The sequence below is a fragment of the Malaclemys terrapin genome, chromosome 4 (assembly GCF_027887155.1).
Source record: "Malaclemys terrapin pileata isolate rMalTer1 chromosome 4, rMalTer1.hap1, whole genome shotgun sequence".
NCBI classification, from domain to species: Eukaryota; Metazoa; Chordata; order Testudines; family Emydidae; genus Malaclemys; species Malaclemys terrapin.
The window spans coordinates 50696155-50715291 of record NC_071508.1 but is presented as its reverse complement, the minus strand read 5'-3'; the positions used below and the strand labels follow the sequence as shown (position 1 = coordinate 50715291).

At 46.2% G+C, this 19137-nt stretch overlaps 1 protein-coding gene across 1 annotated transcript in view; it reads left to right on the top strand.

Annotated features, from left to right (window-relative positions):
* Nucleotides 1-9148: 9148 nt before the first annotated feature.
* LOC128836131 (adenylate cyclase type 10-like) overlaps nucleotides 9149-19137 on the top strand; it is a 71051-nt gene continuing 61062 nt past the window's right edge. Inside the window, exons 1-4 of the mRNA XM_054026148.1 lie at nucleotides 9149-9293; nucleotides 11577-11681; nucleotides 13359-13397; nucleotides 16696-16839. Coding sequence (XP_053882123.1) covers nucleotides 9149-9293; nucleotides 11577-11681; nucleotides 13359-13397; nucleotides 16696-16839 — 433 coding nt within the window. The remainder of the gene's footprint in view (nucleotides 9294-11576; nucleotides 11682-13358; nucleotides 13398-16695; nucleotides 16840-19137) is intronic.

Below are 19137 nucleotides of genomic sequence, written 5' to 3'. Positions count from 1 at the left end.
AGGTGGGATTTGCAGTCCTGTCTCAGCATGGATTGGGCTGAGGGCGGGACAGCCTGGTACATGTGATTGAAAGACAACGCAGGAACTGCTCATGCCATCTTTTTAAATACAAATGTGATGAAGAAAAACTATGTTCTTAATGTGTTACAATGGTCTGTCTAACCAGGGTGGATTTGATTTAAATCAAATTGATTTAAATCACTAGTCGGGAAGAATCGATTTATGTAGAAATCCATGATTAAAAGTGCATTCTTGTTGGTTGTTATAACCTTAATACACATTCTTCACAACTAAGAGATAGATGTAGATTTCATTTTTAGAAGGTTACACACTATACATTAAGTGATTTATTTTGAAATCTTTTCAGATTAGTTTTATAGCCATATCAGAAAATGAATGATTGGTTATTTCATTTACCAAAGGTAATTGAAGCAGATATTTATGAAGTCATTGGGAGGTGAACTATCTCCAATTCAACAGGTTAATCATTAATATTTGGAGGATTTTCTTGCCACACTGTATGAGGAGGAGAACATCACCAGACAGACATTTAAATTGTTTTATTTAACTAAAGCAACAACGTTATGTATTCTGCATTTTTTTTCTTCAACAGCAAACATACAATATTTTTACAAAACAAGCATATGAATTTTTGAATTGAGTTAAACATTCAAGTTTTTTAAAATCAGGTTTGTTTTTGTTAAAATTGTTTTTAACTAAAATAGTTAAATGAAATATTTTTAAAAAATATTTCATCAATTATATCAGCCAGGTCAACATGAGAAACTTAAAATATTGGCTTCTGCGGCTAACTTAGTCGTCTTCACCTTCATTTTCTTGTTTGTTCATAATCTGGAAAAGAAAAACAAGCTTTCCTGCTTTTTCAGGTCCCAAACGATTTCTCAATTTGGAATTAATTATTCTAAAGGAAGAAAATATTCTTTCTACTCTGGCAGAAGAAGCTACTGCTGTTAAAAGTGAGATTATCACTTCAACAGTCTCTGAATCCAAGTGTTTAAGTGACTTCCACTAATTCCACCAATGTGACGTTCTTTAAAATGTCATCAGCAAACATATATTTCTTGTATGGTTCTTATTCCCAAACTGGGTCTCTTATGACATAATATATAATAATTAACAGAGATATCCCATCTCCTAGAACTGGAAGGGACTTTGAAAGGTCATCCAGTCCAGCCCCCTGCCTTCACTAGCAGGACCAAGTACTGATTTTGCCCCAGATCCCCAAGTGGCCCCCTCAAGGATTGAATTCACAACCCTGGGTTTAGTAGGCCAATGCTCAAACCACTGAGCTACCCACTCCCCAACCTGCTGCCATTATAGGTTTTCCCTTCTAGTGAGAGAATGGTATGGTAGATCTTAAATTAATGAAGGCTACACTCAGAAAGACCTCAAGACTTCTGGAATATGCTGCTCAAACAGTTTCACTTTTCTTTCTGCTGCCTGTCCCTCCTGTGACGGGTTCGGTCACAGAGACCCCCTTGGGACTGTCACCTGATGTTCTGAAACTACCTCTGAGCCTGTTTTCCCTGATGGCTTGGGACTCCAGAACCCTGTCTTGTTGAGCCGGACACGCAAGCCTGCTGCAACACAGACCCAGGGTCTGAACCACACCCTCAAAGCTGCAGGCTTTAACTTAAAACCACTCAGCAGGTAACCAGTTTCCACCATCCAGACACCAAGCTTCCAATAGGCTCCAAACCCCAAATAAATCTGTTTTACTGTGTATTAAGCGTATACAGGGTAAACTCGTAAATTGTCCGCCCTCTATGACACTGATAGAGAGAGATGCACAGCTGTTTTCTCCCCCAGGTATTAATCACTTACTCTGGGTTAATTAATAAACAAAAGTGATTGTATTAAGTATAAAAAGTAGGATTTAAGTGGTTCCAAGTAATAATAGACAGAACAAAATAAGTTACTAAGCAAAATAAAACAAAACATGCAAGTCTAAGCCTAGTACATTAAGAAACTGAATACAGGTAAATCTCACCCTTAGGCTATGTCTACACTATGAAATTTGGTCGAATTTGTAGAAGTTGGTTGTTTAGAAATCGTTTTTATAAGATCGAATGTGTGTGTCCCCACACAAAATGCTTTAAGTGCATTAAGTCGGCGGACTGCATCCACAGTACCGAGGCTAGCGTCGACTTCCGGAGCATTGCACTGTGGGTAGCTATCCCACAGTTCCCGCAGTCTCCGCCGCCCATTGGAATTCTGGGTTGAGATCCCAATGCCTGATGGGACAAAAACAGTGTCGCGGGGGATTCTGGGTAGATGTCGTCAGGCCCCCCCGCCCCTCTGTGAAAGCAACGGCAGACAATAGTTTCGCACCTTTTTTCAGCCCAGAGGCCATAGCACTGGGATCATGGAGCCCGCTCAGATCACCGCGGCAATTATGAGCACTATGAACACCACGCGCATTGTCCTGGAGTATATGTAGAGCCAGGACATGCCAAAGCAAAACCAGCAAGGAGGCGATTGCAGCGCGGCGATGAGTGATGAAGAAATTGACATGGACATAGACCTCTCACAAAGTACGGGCCCCAGCAATGTGCAAATCATGGTGTTACTGGGGAAGGTTCATGCCATGGAACACCAATTCTGGGCCCGGGAAACAAGCACAGACTGGTGGGACCGCATCGTGTTGCAGGTCTGAGAAACTTTCGCATGCGTAAGGGCACTTTCATGGAACTTTGTGACTTGCTTTCCCCTGCCCTGAAGCGCCAGAATACCAGGATGAGAGCAGCCCTCACAGTTGAGAAGCGAGTGGCGATAGCCCTGTGGAAGCTTTCAACGCCAGACAGCTACCAGTCAGTCGGGAATCAATTTGGAGTGGGCAAATCTACTGTGGGGGCTGCTGTGATCCAAGTAGCCAACGCAATCAAAGACCTGCTGATATCAAGGGTAGTGACTCTGGGAAACGTGCAGGTAATAGTGGATGGCTTTGCTGCAATGGGATTCCCTAACTGTGGTGGGGCGATAGATGGAAATCATATCCCTATCTTGTCACCAGAGCACCAAGCCACCGAGTACATAAACCGCAAGGGGTACTTTTCAATGCTGACCCCTCGCGAAGAGCATGGTGGGCTATCACTGCATCCTGGTAGTCATGGACTAAGCTACACGCTTCCCCAAGGCCATCCCCTTGTGGTCCGGCTCTGCACGGAGCATTGCTGCCGAGCTTCTAAAAATCTTTGCTTGGGTAGGCTTACGGAACGAGATCCTAACTGACCAGGGGACCAATTTCACCTCCCAGCTACTCCATGCGGCCTTCTAGGGATCCAGAAATTGCAAACCTCAGTTTACCACCTTCAGACAGCCTTGTCAAGCAGTTCAATTGGTCCCTCAAGGGGATGCTATGCAAATTCCCCCTGGAGGGATTGCGCCATTGGGACTGACTCCTCCCGCCTTTCCTGATTGCCATTCAGGAGATACCGCAAGCCTCCACCCAGTTCTGTCCATTTGAGCTGCTTTATGGGCGCCAGCCATGGGGGATGCTAGATCTGATGCAGGAGACCTGGAAGCAGATCTCATCCCCGACCCAGGGACTCCTTCAATACGTCATGCGACTGCAAGAGAACCTGACATGAGACAAGGACCTAGCGAAGGAAAACCGGCAGGCTGTCCAGAGGGCCCAAGCCTGAACCTACAACCGGGGAGCCCAAGCATGGACCTTTGAACTGGGGGACTGGGTCCTTGTGTTGCTCCCCTCTGAGGAGTCCAAACTGCTAGCCTGGTGGCAAGGCCCCTACGAAGTCATCCGCCAAGTGGACCCCGTTAATTATGAGGCCCACCAGCCAGAGCGATGGAAGAAACACCAGGTCTATCATGTAAACCTCTTGAAGGCCTGGTGTGAGCAGCAGAGTCTGCTAATAACCCCATATCTCCCTGACCCAGAGCTAGGGTGTCTGTTGGAGGCCTTCCCCTGGACATTCATGGTAATATTGGGGCAGAACCTGCTGGCCCAGCATGTCATCTGGATCCTCCTAGGGAGGTAGTTCGTGAAACCACCCGACCACGCCCACGCCACCTGCGGGACATGGTGAAAGAAGAGGTGCAGGCGATGCTGGAGCTAGGGGTCATAGAACGGTCGCAAAGCGAGTGGCGCAGCCCCATTGTGCTTGTCCCTAAGCCAGACAGGACCCGGTGATTCTGAATTGATTTCCGCAGAATTAATACCATTTCTAAATTTGATGCCTACCCAGTGCTCCGGGTAGACAAACTCCTCGATTGTTTGGGCGAAGCACGCTGTATCACTACCCTGGACCTGGCGAAGGGATACTGGCAGATCCTGCTGGCCCCGAGCTTGTTAAAACATAATATTTTAACAAAAAAGCATGTCCCTCGCTTCACATTTATCTCCAGACTTGTTCTCCTTGTCCAGATCTATTCCGCCCCCAACAATCTTCTATTCATTTAACTTTTTGAAACTTTGCGCTTTTAGAGAAAGGTAAGGGATTGAGTGTGTATGCAAATTTACAGAGGGACAATAGGGTTGAGGTCTGTTATTTCTTACCTCTCTATTTATTTAAAAACAACATTTTTGCTGTTAAAAGCATGTTACCTCTGGAAACCCACATTCTCAGTTTGAGAAGTGCAAAACTTAGTATCTCTGATGGTATCTTCTAGACTGAGCACTGAGTCCCAGGGGGTAGATAAATCATTTAGGTTAATCTTTCTATACAGAAGCCCCTGGAACCCCATAAAACTGGGTCCCTAATCTATGAACTATTGGAACTCATTTACAAAACTTTTCTTAATCATTACATGAATATATTGTCTCCTACTAAAGAATTAGAATTTATAATCCCTATTCCATGATGAGATATTTGAGCTATAACGTATCTTAGTTAAAACTATCTTGATTGGTTTTTTTCCCCAAAAAGCATTTTATCAAAAAAAGCTGATTTTTAAACCAATTGTTTTTTTTTAAATTTCTCTACCCTGTCTAGGAACCATCACATGGCCTGTTTACATGGCTTCAGCCTAATTTTCTAGAATCATGCAGCTGGCTTAACAAGCAACCAGTGTTAGTGCATTGGGCATGGCCTTGTTTTGCACCAAGGCTCTAAGTAGCTGCATGGCTTAAGGTTGCACAGACAAATACCCTTTTAAAAGATGCTGCTGTCCACCAGTCACTGACTGGGTCTTCTGGCTACCATACACACAGCCAATGGGGAGGGAGGTGACACTCATCCAATACAGAGTGCTTCACATGCAAGGTAGTGTGTAAGCTACCCAAGGCTTGAGTGCTAGGAGGACTTCTGGTCCTGTGCAGTTCATAACCCAGTTCTTTAGTGGCCTAGCTCAGTGTCTGCCACTAGGTTGGGAATTTCCCGCAAACTGAAATGTTCAGCTTGGTGGGTGCCAAACAACTTGACCCCCCCCACCCCACACACCTTTCTTCATCTTAATCTCTACTTCATTAAAACCATTTCCCCATCCCTGGTATCAGGGGACGAGCTCCTAGCCCCTCTGGAGGAGGGGGGAAGAGGCTGTCCCCTATTCCTAATACTCTTCCAAAGTCTGCTCCTAGAAGGGGCTAGGAAAGAGCAGTTGCCTCTACAAATAAAGTGATTGAATCAAGAACTTTCTGTAGCCATTATGAGGTGAAGTTTGTTTAATGGTGCGTAGTCTTAAATTGCTCCTGGCTAGAAAAACCTGTGGAAAACTAGACAACCATTTTGGGAGATCTTGGTCCTGGAGGCTTGATCTTAAGCAGAAAGATTTTCTTTTAGATGCAATAAGACTTACCCAGCTCTGCAAAGGCATAATAGTAGGGAAAGAAAGCCAGGCATTCGAGGGGGTGTATCTTTGAGTTTAACAATACATGTAACCCCAGAACTGGTGCTGTACAACTGGGAGAGTTGGACAAAGCCTTTTGGGGAGCTAAATTTATCTGCCTTTGAGCAGAATGCTGAAGTCCATGTTTAGCTGGAGCATACGTATCTTTAAGAATAAATTAGCATTATTTGTAGTGCAGGAGAACCGAACAGCCTGTCACGGACCAGGACCCCCCTTGTGCTAGGTGCTGTACAAACTGAACAAAAACAGTCCATGACAGTTGGGTGACACATGGCTACAGGGGATGTCTGCACTGGGAACGAGAGGCAGGGGAAGAGACTGAGAAGAATCCTAGAAGAGCAGTAGGGCTGATGCTAGGAGACCTGCTGTCCCTTGGATGCTTCTGCCAGACCGGAGATGGTGTAGAAAGGAGACAGCTAATCGTGAGGGCCAATCTGCAACAAGGAAGAGAAGTGCAGAGCGCTGAGGTTCCAGACCTTGGTCCTAGGGCTGGGGCCAGGCTAGCACTCCTCGCAGGGTGACTGTACCCAGCATGGCTAGCACAGTGGGAAGCAAACGGTTAGTGCCACTCTCCAGTTTTCAGAGGAAACCCTTCATAGATGTGCCCTTCTCCCCTGCACATTTTTGGACACTTCCTTTGCCCCACCCCCCACTTGTTTTTTTCCTCCCACCACCAATTGCATTTTACCAATGAAATGGGGGGGAATCCAATCAACTGAAAAAGCTGCTCTGTTTTTTCCTATTTTATCCAAATAAATTTTCTAAATGGAAACGTATTCAGGGGTTTGAAAGCCCCCCCCCCTTTTTTTTGACAAATTTTGTTTGAACATGTTGGTTCAGTTCTATGCTATTGATCTTCAGCAGCTCTCAGGCAATGAGCTCTGGTCCTTCTCTGGCCCCTAGCAGCAGAGGATCTAAGCACCCCACTCTTAGTGGATTTGTCCTCACAGCCCCCTATGCTAGTGCTCCTCCACCTGCCTTCCCTGGGTTTGCAGATGGCACCGGGGTGGAGACAGGAGCTAGGCCAGAGCTTAGAGAGAGACACCGTGGGTGTGCTCAGAGGCAGAAACGTAAAGGCCTAGGGAACTTTTACAGAAAACATTTAGGCTTGGAGTGAGCTTAGGTGCCTATGGGGTTCAGTAGCTGCCAGACAGGGTTTTGTAGTGCAGGGGTGCCTAACACTGGTCCTCAGGCAATAAGTACCTTTGTGGATCTGGGCTGAAGGGTCTCAAAAGGAACCCCAAAGCCCCCAACCTTTGAAGACTGTGCCCTTCCCATAAGTCAGATATGAATACCTCAGCCAGGCTCCCCCATGCTCATCTCTCTGCCGCACCTAGACAACAGCCCCTTCTATGTTTGGGAAGTCCCCTCTCCCAGTCTGTAGAGACCCCTGCGGAGTCCGTTCAGTGATGGCCCAGGCAGGGCCCTGGGATGCTGGCTATGTGTATCTACGAAGCCTGTAGCAGAATCACCCCCAGGGACGATTTAACAGCAGAGAGCTTGAAGAAGACACGTCTCCCCTCTTCTGGGCAGACAGTTTTTCATCTCCTCCTGGGTTGGGTTCTCCCTCCTCCCTTGAAGCTTGACACTTGGTTGAGGTGTTACAGGGTGGGATGGACTGGGCCTTGTTGTATGGATATTGATCTCAAAAGCCCAAAGAGTTAAAGGTGTTTATAAACTCTTTCACTGTCCAACTTCAAACAGGGATAGATAGGCTTGGGGTTATTTTAAACAGAGGGCTTGATTTTACTCAGTAACTTGGCAAACACCCAAAAGCATTATTTAAATTAAAAGTTTATTGATTAAAAACAAGAAAGAACAAGAAATCAAAACAGGCATTTATAGTCAAACTGTGGTTGAATGATTATGCAAAACAAACTTAGGCAAAACCTCGAAAGCCCTTCTCCTTTTGGAGACAAAATAGCAGACTCGTATTTTCAGAACAACTGTTCTTTGATGGAAAGGGTTAATTTTACTCTCAGTTTTGATGTGTAGAGTGCATTTACTTATCCTGTTCTTAACTAACAGACACAAGGTAGAGAAGAGAGAGGATAGAAAAGATGGGTGAAATATGGCTTTTGTTGATGGTTTTGAAACACTGGGCTGCTGGTTAGTAATGAGTGGGTGCTTTTGGTTGGCAAGTCAACCATGACACCTGCTGCTTGTATCCTGGTTTACGATTTGGTCAGGGACCTCATCTGATTGGATCTTTTCTTCTTAGACAATCAGGCTTGGATGAATACACCATAGCTGACTTCAGAATTTGATAAACAGTCAAGAGAATGAGAGATAGAAGGGGGGGGGGGAGGGCTAGAAAATAACACAACAGGGGAAGGGAAAACAATACAGGCTCTTACACATGCCTCTGCAGTACTGGCAATCGGATATCCCCACTGATGGGCTGAGGATTGGATGTCATGATCATGTGATGACTTTCAGCACTCACGGGTGAAAACAAAGTACCTCGAACAAGATTAAGGCCAGCCGGCCTTCCTCTCAGGAAGAAAGTCCTTCTGATGAGTCAAGGTGAGCTGGGATGAGTTGCAGTGCTGGCAGATCGGGGGATGAGCTGGTATGCAAGGTGGTGAGATGAGAGGGAGAGCTGAACTGAATTGATCTGAACAGAACTGATCGTGTCTTTTTTTTCACTGTTTCTTTTTAAGGAACCCAAAAAGAGGAAAAATGGGAGTCATAGTTCATCCCTCTCACCAGTTAGGCCTCATATCCATCACACCAGTTTTGGACAATTAACTTCTGGTTCCACATCTTGTGTTTTTATCAATCATAATTACAACAGTTCTTGGATTATGTCAATATGACCTTTTTAGTTTAAACTAATCCAACTTCTTTGTCTGGTTCTTTTGGACTTGTTACAACATCCAGGGTCGTAAACAATTTGACCTATTTTTCATGGTTATTGTAACATCTTAAGACCTTTTACGTACTTTTTACATTTGAGTTTACAAGAGGAGAGCCTCTTGTAGATCCAAGAGTCACAACAGCCCAGACTCGTGTGGGGTTTCTATACCCCATCACACCATTTCTGTGTAAATGGGTTTAAAATACATTAATGAAGGAAGCTTGTCTCACCCAGCAACTGTAGCTACGTAGACTGTGATATACAGAGAATGTTACTGGCTGAGACCCGTCTGTCAGTGAATTGTGACCTGTCCTTGATGGGGCTGCTGTCTGACATCACAAGAGTGATCATGGTTACGGCAGGCTAGTGGGAGTCACCTCCTTCCCTGAATGGGAGGATCATATATTGAATTATCCATCAGTGTTGCAGGACCCTGGGCAGCAGATTGCATTCATTGCCAAAATGGAGCAAAGAAAGCCAAGTGACAGCACTACAATTGGGAAAGTAGCAGCTCATGTCCCCGATCTCATCGTATATGGTGATTTCTCCCAGGAGCTCCCTTTCATTGAGAGTTTTGATGGAGTATTGCTTTTTGCAGACATTTCAGGTGGGTAGAGAGATTATTAAGGGTGGGATTTTCAGAAGGGCCCAAGGAAGTTAGGTGCCCAACTTCCATTTAAAATCAATGGGATTTGTGTGCCTAAAGGCTTGTCTACATGGCAAATTACTGTGTAGCAAGCCAGGGTGTGAATCAATAGGTTGCCAGTTGCCACGCACTAACTCGGTGTGTGGACAATGCTACACCAGAGTGAAAAGTTCCAGAGTGTGGCTTGATGTACCTAGCTCTCAACCAGCAGCATGCTAAGCTATATCCGTGACTTAGCAGTGTCCATACGATGAGTGACTGGGTGGCAAGCTGGTATGCTGTAGAGTCACACCCTGGCTCATTGTGCAGTAAATCACCACGTAGACAAGTCCTAACTCCCTTATTAGGCCTTTCTGAAAAGCCCACCCTTAGTACATGGAAGGTTTAAAAGAGATATTGTCTGCGGTAATGGGAGACTTGGGCCCAAATCTAGCTGAAGTCACAGCTGAAATGGCTTAGGGACTTTCGTCTTTATTACGTTGACCGTTTTGCAGAATTGGCGTCTTTAGGCTGAAAAGAGTTTGGGACAGGAGTAGCAGAGGATGGTGCAGCAGCTGCTCAGGGCAGAGTTGTCAACTGCCGTCCCCATCCTGGAACTTTATGCAATTGTTTAGATATGATGGGCCCAGGCCAAAGAGTACCTGGAAGATAAGGAGTGGGACCTTGAACTTGACTTTGTATTATGTGGGAAGATAGGTTTGATGTGGTTGTGATAGTTTGTGTTGCTGTGGAGATGTGCTGCCACATTCTCAGTTTTCTGAGGCGTGAAGGCTTTATGCCCAGGTATTTTGCATTTCTGTAGCCCAGCTGGGAGGTGAGGAAAGCATATATAACAGAGACCAGGTCATCATTCTCTAGAATGAGTCTCTCCTAGACAACTGGATGTTGTAGAGAAAGTTACTTGAGGATGCTACTGTGTGAGATTGTATCATCAGCGAACATTCCTAAACTACAGATTGAATTGACCAACGATGGATGTGTACCTTCAACCAAAGGAGACTGCACTGTGATTGCAAACGCCTCTACCCACTGGCATCTCCTCTGTCTTGCTCAGGTTCTGCTTTAATCAGGTGTTCTCCATCCATGAACTGATCGCCTCCAAGCACTGGGCCATCTTGGTTGTAGGGGTATAATCATATGTATATGCGGAAGGAGAAGCAGAGCTGTGTGTCATCTGCATATTGCTGGCACTTGTGTCCCTGTTGTCTGACCAGTTTGTAGGTATTGAATAGGACTGGAGAGAGAACTGATCCTTGTGGCACTCTGCAAGTGAAAGGTCTGATGGGAGACAAGCAATTTCCCATCACTACCTAGAAAGGACTTAATGCTTTTTAGCATGTTCCCCTGGATCTCTGCCACCTCTCTCAGAAGAGTCAGCATGATCTCATGGCAAACAGGGTCAAATGGAGTGGGGGAAGGATCAGAACTAGAAAACAGGGACAGTTCCAACATAGGAACAAAGTGAACTGAAAGAACTAGGGACTTGAAAATCAGGGACTGTTGCATGCAGGGTGGATAAAAATTAATTCAAAAATATAAAAGGATTTTTTTTATTTAAATAGGATTATTTTTATTTAAATATAGATTTATTTTAAGAAAAAACAACCCGATTTAAAATGAAACTTGAAATTAGCAACTTATGTTAAGGTCTAAACTTATAGCCTATTAAAATCATTTAAATTACATACAAAAATAATACATAGCGGTACACATTTGTTGCCAAGTTTTAATGAAAGTCAAATTTCATTTCAAATGAGCCGGTGGAAGTCACTGGCTAAGCACCTGGAACCAGAGTTAGCTGATGTGCTAAACCAGTTTTTGGCGGCAGTAGCCTCTTGTGCGGTGCAGAATGAAATAAAGAAAATATTCTGTTTATTCAGCTAGTTCAGTTCAAAGACTAGTTCATTCAAAATTAAGAAGCCAGTTGGAAGTTGAAAAAGAGGGAATGCTTGTTTTCCTCTTCCAATTGCAAACAAAAACAAGGTGAAAGAGGATGCGATCGACTTGTTCTAAACTCTTGAAGGACGTGGTGACCTAGAAACTCCAGTTGAATTCACTAACTACAGATAATACTTCCTTTGCTTAATAAATCAGTTTTAAATGGAAAATAAGTTTTGTTAAACTTTTTTTCTTATGTATCCAGCACATTTTAGGTAACACAAAGCATGTCTGACTGCAGTCGCTGAGATCATCTGCCATTTCTTGCCTCCTTCAGTGGCTGCCTGACTGCTGTTTGTGTTACAGGTTTTACTGCACTGACGGAGAAGTTTAGCACGGACACCAGTCTGGACTGTGGCGCTGAGCAGCTAACGCAGACCCTCAATCATTATGTAGGGGATATTGTGGAAAGTAAGTAACGAGCAGCATGATCCCTCGCTAAGAGCACTTCCTTGGCTCAGGTCTGGGGAACTGAAGAAATGCCCATCAGAAAGGTGTTCTGTTAAGCAGCCTGGGCCCTTCTTGGAGGTTGGGATCTTCTCTGTCACTTAGGGAGCCTTGAAAATCTCCCAAGATTAGGAGGGCTGGATGGAGCTGCTTTGGGAACCAGTCTTTGCTGCTCCCCACTGGCACAACGTGTCCTGCTTTGAAGAGTCCATTGTTCCTTTGGCTCTACCCTGGTGTATGCCTCCACCTAAGTTCCCTGTAAGCTGCACGGCCACCTGGCAGCCTCTCAGTGCCATGCAGCTGCTCAGGGAATCCGCCACAGCCGGGGGATGGGCGCTTATCCTGCAGCCCCATCCCCAAAGCTGCTGCGGCGAGGAGAGGCGCCTCTCCCCCGCAGCCCAGGTGCTGATGCGGGGAGAAAGAGCTGAGGGGAGTCCTCTCTTCCCGCTGTAGCCCCCTCCCACACTCCAAACCCTTCATCCCGGATCCACCCCAGAGCCCGCACTCCCAGCTGGAGCCCTCACCCTCTGCTCCCCAGCCCTCTGCCCCAGCCCTGAGCCCCTCATCCCTGGCACCACCCCAGAGCCCGCACCCCCAGCTGGCGCCCTCACCCCCTGCTCCCCAGCCCTCTGCCCCAGCCCTGACCACACTCCTAACCTCTCGGCCCCGGCCCCACCCTCACCACATGAATTTTTTTATGAGTCACATATCACCTCCATATTGGTGCACATAACAAAATTCATTCCGCACATGGGTGGGAAAAATTAGAGGGAACACTCGTCTCCACCCCATTTCACTGGAAGAGCAACGTCTTGTTGTTTATGTGGCCAAGGAGTAGGGTGACCCTGTGACATCAGCACACTAATGATTTGGGGATCTGAGCTCTGACAAAAGTTACCAATTCCCTCTCAGGATCTAGAAAGCATCCCAACACCCTCAGAGCACAATGTGGCCCTTCCTTGTCTATCTTAGGCTTTTATATGGCCTCCAACACCCCTGTGAGGAAGTGAGGTAGGGGAGTGCTATTATTCATGTTATGGATAAGGAACCCAGGCATGGAGAGGCCAGGTGATTTGCCCAACGTCACACCTGTAGTCTGTGATGGAGCAGGGAACCAAATCCAAGTCGCCAGAGTCTCTGGCTTAGCTCCCTAACCACTGGATCATCCTTCCTTATCTCCTGCTGTCACATTGCTTTTGAGAACTTGCTTCAAAACTTCCCATGGAGCAGTGCTTCTCAGGTTGTCCCTGGGCCCTCCCTGTTGGATGCGACATTTTGAGAACTGAGCAGTAGGAGATTTGAAGGGTTGGGAGAAGAGGTCGGTCTGGGAAGGGATATTTCTAGTTGCCATAGAAACACTGTGCTCTGCCTCCTTATGGTGGCTTTTGAGATGGAGTTTAACTCCCTGATTTTTGCTCTGAGCCCTCAGCAGCTGGGAGCTTTGTTGTGATGACATGCTCAAGCATACACCATCTTGCTCACTCAGTCATACCTACTTTGCAATATATGCCCCCTCAATGTGTGCATGCACAAACACACACACACACACACGCCCCTCCCCCGATCGACAGAACAATTTGTTCCATGATTTTCTTTGACAAGAGCTGTGTGTAACTTCTCTCGCCTTTTCTCTTGCTGCAGAGGTGCTGATTTATGGAGGCGATATCTTGAAATTTGCAGGTATTTATTAGCTTGTGATATCTGGGGTGGGGTAGAGCGGCCTACTCTCCCGTTGTTATTTGACTTGTGAGGCTCTGGACAGTGGCGGCATTCAAACTAGCCAACTCCCTTTTCTTGTTCTATTGTACCCGTCCCTCTGGCTTCTATTCCCACAGAGCTGATCTATGATTTGGAAGAAGCAAGAATTTACACTATATCTTTCAGTTAGAAACAACCCCGATTCCCCTTCCTCTGTGTCTGATTGAGAAATCCTGGCTGGTGCTTCCTTTAGAACTGAGCTCAGATGGAAGTTAGGCACCTAAATACCTTTATTTGTGCATAAGCTTTCATGGGTAAAACCCCCCACTTCTTCAGATGCATGGATACACTTCTTCACTCCATGCATCTAAAGATGTGCGTTTTTTACCCACGAAATCTTATGCCCAAATAAATCTGTTAGTCTTTAAGGTGCCACCGGACTCCTTGTTGTTTTTGTGGATACAGACTAACAGACTACCCCCCTGATACTAAATACCTTTGGGTATCTCGGCCTGAATGACTGTGCTAGCAGTTGCCCAAGGGCGATAGGAGGTGCAAAGCCTTAGATGTATCTTAGCCAGCGGACACAGGTTTGTGTGTGTGGGAGAGAGGAGGGGAACATGCAGCAAGCCACTGCAAGGGGTCACTGATGGGGAAGGGACACTTGCAGTCAGTGGCTATAAGGGATCACCGGGAAGGAAGGTTTACTTGTAAAAAGCAGCTGCAGGGCATTAGTGAGGCCTGGTCTACACTACGAGTTTAGGTCGAATTTAGCAGCGTTAATTCGAATTAAGCCTGGACACGTTCACACGACGAAGCCCTTTTTTTCGACTTAAAGGGCCCTTTAAACCGGTTTCTTTACTCCACCTCCAATGAGGGGATTAGCGCTAAAATCGGCCTTTGCGGGTCGGAATTGGGGTAGTGTGGATGGAATTCGACGTTATTGGCCTCCGGGAGCTATCCCACAGTGCTTCATTGTGACCGCTCTGGACAGCACTCTCAACTCAGATGCACTGGCCAGGTAGACAGGAAAAGCCCCGCGAACTTTTGAATTTCATTTCCTGTTTGCCCAGCGAGGAGAGCACAGATGACCATGCAGAGCTCATCAGCACAGGTAACCATGATGGAGTCCCAGGATCGCAAAAGAGGTCCATCATTGACTGAACGGGAGGTATGGGATCTGCTCACCATATGGGGAGATGAATCAGTGCTAGCTGAACTCCGTAGCAGTAAACGAAATGGCAAAATATTAGAAAAGGTCTCAAAGGCCATGAAGGACAGAGGCCATAACAGGGACGCACAGCAGTGCCGCATGAAAATTAAGAAGCTAAGGCAAGCCTACCACAAACCCAGAGAGGAAAACGGAAGGTCCGGGACAGAGCCGCAAACATGCCGCTTCTACGCGGAGCTGCATGCCATGTTAGGGGGTGCAGCCACCACTACCCCAACCGTGTGCTATGACTCCGTCAATGGAGAAACACGCAACAGGGAAGCGGGTTCGGGGTACGAGGAAGATGAGGATGAAGATAATATAGATAGCTCACAGCAGCAAGGAAGCGGAGAAACCGGTTTCCCCAACAGCCAGGATATGTTTATCACCCTAGACCTGGAACCAGTAACCCCCGAACTCACCCAAGGCGTGCTCCCAGACCCTGAGGGCACACAGGGGACCTCTGGTGAGTGTACCTTTGTAAATATTACACCTGGAATCGGCGTTCCACGGCATGAACCTGCCCCAGTAACACCATGATTTGCACATTGCTGGGGCCTGTACTTTGTGAGAGGTCTATGTCCATGTCAATTTCCTCATCACTCTCGTCACCACGCTGCAATCGCCTCATCGGCTGGTCCTGGTTTTGCTTTGGCATGTCCTGGCTCTGCATATACTCCAGGACAATGCGCGTGGTGTTCATAGTGCTCATAATTGCTGTGGTGATCTGAGCGGGCTCCATGATCCCAGGGCTATGGCCTCTGGTCTAAAAAAAAGCGCGAAACTATTGTCTGACGGAGGGAGGGGCGAGTGACGACATGGCGTACAGGTACAGGGAATTAAAATCAACAAAGGTGGCTGTGCATCAGGGTGAAACACAAACAACTATCACACAGAATGCCCCCCCCCCGAAGATTGAACTCAAAACCCTGGGTTTAGCAGGCCGTTGATTTCACAGAGGGAGGGGAAGCAAATGAATACAGAACAAATCCATTTTTTACATCTTAAGCTGGCAGCCGACGGTGCAGCATGACTGATAGCCCTCGGCATCTTCTGGGTGCTTGGCAGAAAATACTGGGCGCTTGGCAGAAAATAGCATACTACGACTGATAGCCGCCATCATCATTGGGAAGGCAGCAGAATATGACTGGGGGACATTCGGAGTTTCAGCCATCATCTGATCGAACTGCAGTATGACGACGACGGATACCAGTCATAATACACCATCTACTGCCAAAAGGCAAGGGGCTGCTGCTGTGTAGCAATGCAGCCCCATATCTGCCAGCCCCACGTCTGCCAGCACCCAGATAGCCGATGAAGCCTACCAGTCATACTGCACCATCTACTGCCAAAAGGCAATTAGCTGCTGCTGTGTAGCAATGGAGTACCATGTCTGCCGGCACCCAGAGGACATATGGTGGCGGTGAGCTGAGCTGAGTGGGCTCCATGCTTGGTGTGGTATGTTGTCTGCACAGGTAACCCAGGTAAAAAGGCGCGAATCGATTGTCTGCTGTTGCTCTGAGGGAGGGGGAGGGGCCTGATGACATGTACCCAGAACCCCTCCCCGCGAAACTGTTTTGCGTCATTCAGGCATTGGGATCTCAACCCAGAATTCCAATGGGCGGCGGAGACTGCGGGAACTGTGGGATAGCTACCCATAGTGCAACACTCCGGAAGATGACGCTAGCCTCGGTACTGTGGACGCAGTCTGCCGACTTAATGCACTTAGAGCATTTTATGTGGGGACACACACAATCAGCTGTATACAACCGATTTCTATAAAACCAGCTTCTATAAATTCGACCTAATTTCGTAGTGTAGACATACCCTGAGTGGGAAGAGGTACTCACAACCGACAGCTGCTAGAAGCATAGAGGGGTTGGTCTGTTCACAGCCAGGAGGTGCTAAGGAGTTTGGGGTGGTTAGTGAGCAATCTCTCTGTGGGTCAGAGTGCTGGGCAGGTACAGGTAGATCTGCTGTGGCTTGCTGAAAAGCCAAGTGGCTTTGTCAGCACTTTAGAAACAAGACGAGCATGTATCCCATAAGTCTCTGTCACTCTGTCTTCCCCAGGGGATGCACTGCTAGCACTGTGGAGAGTGCAACGAAGCCAGATGAGCGATATCATTACATTGGCGCTGAAATGTAGCCTGAGGATCCAGAAAGAGTATGGGGTTCGTGAAACTGAAGTGGGTCTGAAGCTCCAAGTGAAGATAGGTACTATGGCTACTAATGGAATAACAATACTTTGCAGTCACTAGAGAGCACATTCCCAAAGCACTTTACAAAAGTGAATAGGAAGCATTCGCCCCATTGTGCAGGGGGGGAAGCAGAGGCAAATGGAGATGAAATATCTTGCCCCAGGTCACACAGTGAGTTGGTGGTGGAGATGGGATGAGCATTCAGGACTCCTCACTGCCAGTTCCTTGCCCTAACCAGTAAGCAATTCTGCTTCTTGAGTGGACAGTCACATGAGCCCCCACTCCCCTTGCTCCCAAGATATGCCGCTGAGAAACACCCTGCCCAAATCTCGTTCAATTTCTAGTGTGCCAGGAGTCTGTAAAAGATGTTAATTGCTCAGTGATCTGATCAGTTGCATCCTTTTCGGCAGCTGCATGGGAAAAGCCGCTTCTGTGGTAGGGAAAATGTATTTCTGGTCAGAGAGGAGAGAATTTTGGGGACTGGAATAAAGAACATTTCACCTCTAAGTTGCTGGTTCAAATTGAGCCTGTGGAAGTGGTGACCAAGACTCGTTCCTATCTGATTGCTTGCTGGCTCATGTGAAATGCATTGCAGGTCTTGTTTTAGTTCATAGCAGACATATATCTGTGACACGTAAACCATCCTTACATTTAGAAACAACAGTCTCATCGGAGAAGCCAAGGACTGAATGGGCCTTGGGGATCAAACTACTGAAGTACCTTAGGGAGGCAGTTTGGGGCAGTTGGTCCTAGAGCTGGCCATTCTGTATCTATTATGTGAATAAACAACTACAATTTATTGGTGCCAGTCTGGCACCTTTCATCGGTGCTGACTGTACCTAGTTTATTTTTACAGAGCTATGACTGTCTCTGAATAGCTTCTGACTAGGACTCATGGACAAAATTCCATCAAAACTGTTTTTCAACGGAAAATTGGGTTTTCTACTAAGCAATTTTTGTTATGAAGAGTGTCTGTTTTCCATGGAAAATTTCAATTTTCCATCAAAAAACCCCAAACAGCTGAAAACTGAAATATTTCAATTTAGAAATCCTGCCACAGTGCCTCATGGGAATTGTATTTTGGTCATCTAATGTCCTCCCTAGCTGGACTACATCTCCCATTGTACACAATGAACAAAGACTCCTCCGATTATTAACCACTTCCCCTCACTAAGAGAGGACATTAAGAAGCATCATGGGTGATGAAGTCAAACTAACAGAGAGTCCTGTGGCACCTTTAAGACTAATGGATGTATTGGACCATAAGCTTTCATGGGTGAATACCTACTTCGTCAGATCTTGCGTCTGACAAAGTGGGCATTCACCCATGAAAGCTTATGCTCCAACACATCTGTTAGTCTTAAAAGTGCCACAGGACCCTCTGTTGCTTTTTACAGATCCAGACTAACACGGCCACCCCTCTGGTACTAGTAGTCGAACTAGAGAGCCCAACCTATAGAGAATAATGGGAGCTTGAGGCATCAGAACGACAACTCCCATAAATAAAGTGGCAGTATTTCCAAATCCATCTTTTTGTTTTGTTTTCAGCCAAAGTATTTCAGCATTTGAATTTCTGCTGAAAATCAACATTTTTAATGGAAAATTTAGATGAAAATTATTTCTTTTTTGTTTGAATTGAAATGGTCAGTGGAAAGAGTACCCCCTTTATTTACCAGCTCTACTTCTGAGTATTTCACATCCATGGAAAGCAACAGGAAGTTGCTAGCCATTAGGGTTGTGGGAAGTGCCTTCACAGTACCTCTGTTCCTTTCTGTTTGGCAAAGGAATGTAAAGCCACCTAAGTTTGGGATCTTCAGCAACTTGCTCTTTTGCCATTTCCTTATATTAAGCTGGGGAGTTTTAGATTACATCTGGATGTTTTTTCTGTGTGTGTTTTCAAGCAGACATTTACAAGCTCCCTTCACGCAAACTCCCAGCAGCAGCAGACTGAGAGCAAAATCCTTCTGCTTGCTGGCCCCCTGGTTGGACCACACAGACAGAATGTACAGTGATGTCCCAAATGAGAGAGTGCTTTTACTGAGTTCAACTCAAAGTCTTAGTAGATGCTGCACTGAGCCGGTTCAGAAGGGATTATTGAATTGCATATCACTTTATTGCTATCCAGCCAATGTTTCTCAAACTTGTTCATGATGTGGGCACTTGCTACATGCCAAGTACCAAGCTCCAGTTGTTTTTGAGTGATCTGTCTGTGAAGAAAAAAGCATGGGGACAATTATTTTAAATGAGAAGAGTGTAAACATTATGCTCCATATTTGAAATAAATTACTCATTGGCAAAGAGGTGAACTTGGTGG